This window comes from Dictyostelium discoideum, assembly GCF_000004695.1.
Source record: "Dictyostelium discoideum AX4 chromosome 6 chromosome, whole genome shotgun sequence".
Classification (NCBI taxonomy): domain Eukaryota; phylum Evosea; class Eumycetozoa; order Dictyosteliales; family Dictyosteliaceae; genus Dictyostelium; species Dictyostelium discoideum.
In genome coordinates, this window is record NC_007092.3 from 2,087,761 (window position 1) to 2,093,760 (window position 6,000).

The window sequence follows — 6,000 nt, forward strand, 5'->3', positions numbered from 1 at the left end:
AACATCTTTTTTGTCCAAACTTTTTTCTAAATCTTTTTTTATTTTATCGTCTGGTTCGTGATTGATGTTTATGACGTATTTGAATTGTTTTTTTTTTAAATGAGTTTTATCCACAATTTCGCTTATTTTTTGTAGGCCTTTGGGGTGCTTAATATTTGGGGGGGTGGTTGGGAATTTCCTTTTATTTTCCTTCTATTTTTTAAAATTTTCTTTAAAAAGTTAAAAATCTGGAAATTTTTTGATTAACTTGGGGTCCCCGGGTTTTTTTTTTTTTTTTTTTTTTTTTTTTTTTTTTTTTTTTTTTTTTTTTTTTTTTTAAGTCTTTTTTATATGAAAAATGAAATAATCAAAAAAAGAGATTGTTGTTGTTGTTTGTTTTTTTTCGATCTGATTATTTTTTGCTTTTTTTTGAAAATTTTGCTACGCAAAATTCTCAAAACGAAACAAATAATAAATTACAATAAAGTAAAAAGATGGCTTTTTAAGATAGTTTATTTATTTATTTATTTGTTTTTTAAGTCTTTTTTATATGAAAAATGAAATAATCAAAAAAAGAGATTGTTGTTGTTGTTTGTTTTTTTTCGATCTGATTATTTTTTGCTTTTTTTTGAAAATTTTGCTACGCAAAATTCTCAAAACGAAACAAATAATAAATTACAATAAAGTAAAAAGATGGCTTTTTAAGATAGTTTATTTATTTATTTATTTGTTTTTTAAGTCTTTTTTATATGAAAAATGAAATAATCAAAAAAAGAGATTGTTGTTGTTGTTTGTTTTTTTTCGATCTGATTATTTTTTGCTTTTTTTTGAAAATTTTGCTACGCAAAATTCTCAAAACGAAACAAATAATAAATTACAATAAAGTAAAAAGATGGCTTTTTAAGATAGTTTATTTATTTATTTATTTGTTTTTTAAGTCTTTTTTATATGAAAAATGAAATAATCAAAAAAAGAGATTGTTGTTGTTGTTTGTTTTTTTTCGATCTGATTATTTTTTGCTTTTTTTTGAAAATTTTGCTACGCAAAATTCTCAAAACGAAACAAATAATAAATTACAATAAAGTAAAAAGATGGCTTTTTAAGATAGTTTATTTATTTATTTATTTGTTTTTTAAGTCTTTTTTATATGAAAAATGAAATAATCAAAAAAAGAGATTGTTGTTGTTGTTTGTTTTTTTTCGATCTCAGGATTATACGATCCTAATAAAGTGATTTAATTGAATTTTCATCAAACCGGCTTTGGCGCAATGGTAGCGCGATTGACTGTAGTTATATAAGTGATCAATCGGTTGCTAGTTCGAATCTGGCAAGCCGGACTTTTTTAATGTAAATCAATATATCGCTGGTTCGATTCTTGGTCAGAAATGTGTCTAAAATTAGTCTCCTTTGACCAATTCTTTTAATAAGAATAATTACTTTGGATCTTAAAACACATATAAAACTACTAGTTATTGTTTATTTCTTATATTGGATATACACTCAAAAAAAAAAAAAAAAAAAAAGAAATATATTTCCTAAAAACCCAAAGAAATAAAATCAAAAATAAAAAAGGTATTTCCCATAATTGTTTAAAAAAAAAAAAAAAATCTAAAGGTCTAAATTTGTATTTTTTTTTTTTTTTTTATCCAAATTTGATTTTTTTTTACATTTTTTTTTTTCTGTATATTTTTTATTTTTTTTTTTTTTATGTATTTTTTATTTTGTGGATGTTGAGAGTTTACCCTATTATTTCATACTTTAAATTATGGAGCTTCACCATCTGAAGCTGAAAAATTCATTTTTTATCAAAATTTAATTATCTTTTATCATATCCATCAATTACTCTCAATCCATTGTAATTGATGGACATGATAAAAGAATTTTCAATATTGATAAAAATATGAGGTTTTCAGCTTCAGATGGTGTATCTTCATAATTACCAGTAGTAAAGTATCATATTCATTTCATAAAATTTCAAATATAGAGTTTCAAACAAAATTAATATATTTAATATTTCCTATGAAGAATTTATGCTTCTGTCCATGAAAAACTCACAATTGGAATAGAAATAACCAAACATACAATATTAATTAATTATTGATAAACCAATAAAATACAAAACAACAATTAATTAATTTAATGAATAAAAAAAAAAAAAAAAAAATTAAAACAAAGTAAAAATGAGATTTATTAATTTTTAAGTAAGTTTAATAAATTGAGGGATAAGGTGGAAACATCTTTACTAGAATCTGATGAAAGAAGAGTTAAAAGGTATCGAATTTCTTTTACATTTGAATCTGATGAAAACAAAATGGTTGGTGTTTTCATTAAAGAACCTAGTAATCTTAATCCCAATAGTTTTAAATTTGGATTTGAAGATTGTAAACTATCACTACAAACATCATATAAATCATCAGAGTTTGCTTTCAAAGATTGATCTATATATTCCCTATCATTATCGTTATTACTTTCATCCAATTTTACTATTATGTTAAACATTGTAAACAATGTACTACATCTAACTCTGATATCAACGATACTACCATTATCAATAAAATAAATTTTTATTAATAATCCTAAAATATAATTTGAATAATACTTTAATGATTTTTGAATGTAATTATCTTTTAATATTTCACTATTATTATTATTACTATTATCATGATTATTACTCTCTTGAATTAACTTTACAACTGTTGTTAAACTATTTAATAACATAGTTTTTGATCTAATTGAATAATAAAAATGATTTTGTAAAAGTTGTTTATTGTTTGGAATATATTTTTGTTGTGTATTTGTTGTAATTAAAATTCTAAATAAAGTTGGTATTAAATCTTTAAATGATTCTAAGGTAGAGAGTTGAATAAGTGATGATTTTAATCTAAGTTTTTCCAAAAAATAACGTTAACGTTGATTTTGTAGATAGTAAAGAGGATGATTTCACTTGTTTTACAACAATCGATTTGATTATAAATGCTAGACAATCACTAACTGCCATAAATAATTTAGCAATCTCTGATTCTGGTCCAACATTACCAATTTCTAAATCATTATTTGAAAATAAAATTGAATCAAAAACTTTTAATAATTTAGTAGTACAATTTTTAAATGGAATACCACCACCACCACCACAACAACCACTTTCATCTTCTTCTCCTTCTTCTTCTTTATTATTATCACCGCTATCATAATCATCATCATCTTCACTAATACCATGAACTTGATAACCATTACAAAAACAAAATAAAATTAATTTTACAAAATCTAATGATGAATTTTTTAAAAATTTATCATTATCATTATCATTATTATTATTATTATTACTATTTTTATAAAGTTCATATTGAGTTATTAATGAATTTGACATTGAAGTAGACCAATAACTTGGTGGTATATTACTACAACAATCTGATGCTAATTTTCTAATTTCCAACATTAAATTTTTTGAATTTAAACGCCTTATTAAATTATTTGTTAATTGTGCCATTATAATATCATTTGATTTTTCTTTTGTAAATTTCAATAATTCTTTAGATGTTAATTGTGTAATTGAAATTTTTAAAATTAAAAGTGGTGATAAAAATTTAAAAACTTCTTCACCATCAAAATAACTATTATTATCATTATTATAGTTTGTATCTGTATCATCTGTTGTTGTTGTCATTGTTGTTGGTATTATTAAATTGTTTAATAATTTATTTTGAATTTGTAATTTTAAATTAACATTTGAAATAATTGTTTCAAATATAATTTTCTTATCTATGTATTTAATTAATTTTGGTAATATTTTGGATAAGGTCGTATTCTTTGGATTTGCATATAATTTAATTTCTAGAATAAATAAAATTGAATTCCATTTTTTTTCTCTTTCATTAATATCCTCAATTTTTGAAATTGTTTCACCAATTGATGTTATAACTTTATCAATTAAAAATTCATAATTGTAAGTTGATTTTGGTTGTTGGATTGTTTCATTATTTTCTTGTTCAAGTGATTTAAAAGAAGATGAAGAAGAAGATGATGATGAAGAAAAACTATCTAATATTAATTCTAAAAAAGTTTCAAAAGGTGTATTATTATTATTATTATTATTATTATTATTATTATTATTATTATTATTATTATTATTATTATTATTATTATTATTATTATTATTATTATTATTATTATTATTATTACTAGTACTGAATGAAACTGTATTATTTAATATCCATTTTATTAAATTATCGATTGATGTTGTTGATATATCTGATTGTTCTGAAAATATATATTTTAAATATCTACTAAATAAATTTTGTACTTCATTATTATTAACAAGGAATAAAAATTTTTCATATGAAATTGGTTTTAGTGATTTTTGTGGTTCTAATGAGTTTCCTATTGTTGAGGTTGTTGTTGTTGTTGGAACAAGTGGTAAAAGTAAATCTAATAAATGATCTTCTTTAATAAGTTTTGGATTTTTTTGAATTATTATTTCTAAAATAATTAATATATTATTCACAATTTTACCACCACCATCATTTCCATTATCATTGATTACTAATAAATTTAAAAGTGATTTAATTAAATTTGGAATTTTAAAAAGTGAATTAATTATAAAATCTATGAAAAATGATTTTTGTTCTAAAAGGTTATCTATATTTACTATTGATAATAAATAATTATTATAATTATCATTATCGTTATTATTGGTATTATAAAGTTCTAATTTTACACTATATATAATTTCTATTAATTTGAATAAACATTTCTTTATTATAAGATTATCTAAATTCATTAAACATTCTAATGTATTTGATAGTGTGATTTTATTATCATTTAGAAATGATTGTTGTGATTTATTTGAAAGGTTTGAAAATGTTATAATTATTGAAATTGTTGATAATTCAATTTCTTTCGAGTATTTTAAAGAATTTTGACTTTTTTTTAATATTAACTCCATATTATTATTAATTATTAAATTTTTTAAATTTATTGGTATTTGATAAAAGAATAATGATAAAATTTGAATAATATTATAATTATTATTATTACTATTATCATTATCATTATTATTATTATTAAAATCTGTATCTAAATAATTTAAAACTATATCAATTGAGAAAGCTAATAAAGGTTTACTAATTGTATACCACTTTTTTTTTTTATAAAATTAATTAATTAATTAATACTTTGTTATTTTTTTTTTTTTTTTTTATTTACTTTTTTTTTTTTATTAATTTACATACTTTTTTAATTTCATTAAAATAATCTAATAGTTTTTGTTTTAAAGAGAATAGTAAATTTTTATTATTACAATTATTATAATTTGAAAATGTTATCACAATTATGAATAATGAAATTAGCAAATCTGATGATTGTGTTGTTAACCTAGTTGGTGAAATAATACCATTTTCTATAATACTACATTTATTAATGATTTTATCAATTATGGTTGGAATTATATTATCAATAATTATTGAAATGGTCTCATTATCTATATTACTAACATTATCTTTATTTGTTTGATTCAATGTGAATATTAAAATAAAATGAAATACTGTATTAAAAATATCTAAAATTTGTTTTTTTTCTTCTTTATTATATTCATTATTTTGATTATTTTGATTATTTTGATTATTTTGATTATTTTGATTATTATTTAAAATTGATAATATTGTTTTATAAAATAAATTATTATGATTTATTTGAATATATGAAAATAATCTATAAACTTTAAAAAATTGTTGAGGTGGATTTGGGATTGTATTATTTGAACTATTGTTATTATCGTTATTATTGTTATTAGGTGTTGTTGTTGTTGTTGTTGTTGATGATGATGAAGAATTTAAATCAATAATTTTGGTGGGTGAATTTTTGAAAGGATAATTTAAAGATAAAAATAAAATTATTGAAGAAATATCTAATTTCCATGAATGTAATAATTGAATTTCATTGAATTTTAAAATGATTGAATTAATAATTGATATCATTGAATCGGTTGGGCTAATTTTAATTGATTTATCAATTGATTCAAATGCT

At 20.0% G+C, this 6,000-nt stretch overlaps 2 protein-coding genes and 1 non-coding gene across 3 annotated transcripts; 1 reads left to right on the top strand and 2 right to left on the bottom strand.

Moving 5' to 3' along the window:
• Nucleotides 1–1,233: 1,233 nt before the first annotated feature.
• On the top strand, nt 1,234–1,316 carry tRNA-Tyr-GUA-9. The gene has a single exon. It is a non-coding gene; the product is annotated as a tRNA-Tyr (tRNA).
• An 853-nt stretch (nt 1,317–2,169) lies between these two features.
• On the bottom strand, nt 2,170–2,697 carry DDB_G0292800 (hypothetical protein; the record flags this gene model as incomplete). The annotated part of the gene is made up of 1 exon (XM_629485.1): nt 2,170–2,697. The coding sequence occupies one exon, from the start codon at nt 2,695–2,697 to the stop codon at nt 2,170–2,172; it is 528 nt and encodes a 175-aa protein (XP_629487.1).
• A 163-nt stretch (nt 2,698–2,860) lies between these two features.
• DDB_G0292802 (hypothetical protein) lies at nt 2,861–4,921 on the bottom strand (the record flags this gene model as incomplete). Its single annotated transcript, XM_629486.1, has 1 exon — nt 2,861–4,921. The coding sequence occupies one exon, from the start codon at nt 4,919–4,921 to the stop codon at nt 2,861–2,863; it is 2,061 nt and encodes a 686-aa protein (XP_629488.1).
• Nucleotides 4,922–6,000: the final 1,079 nt, after the last annotated feature.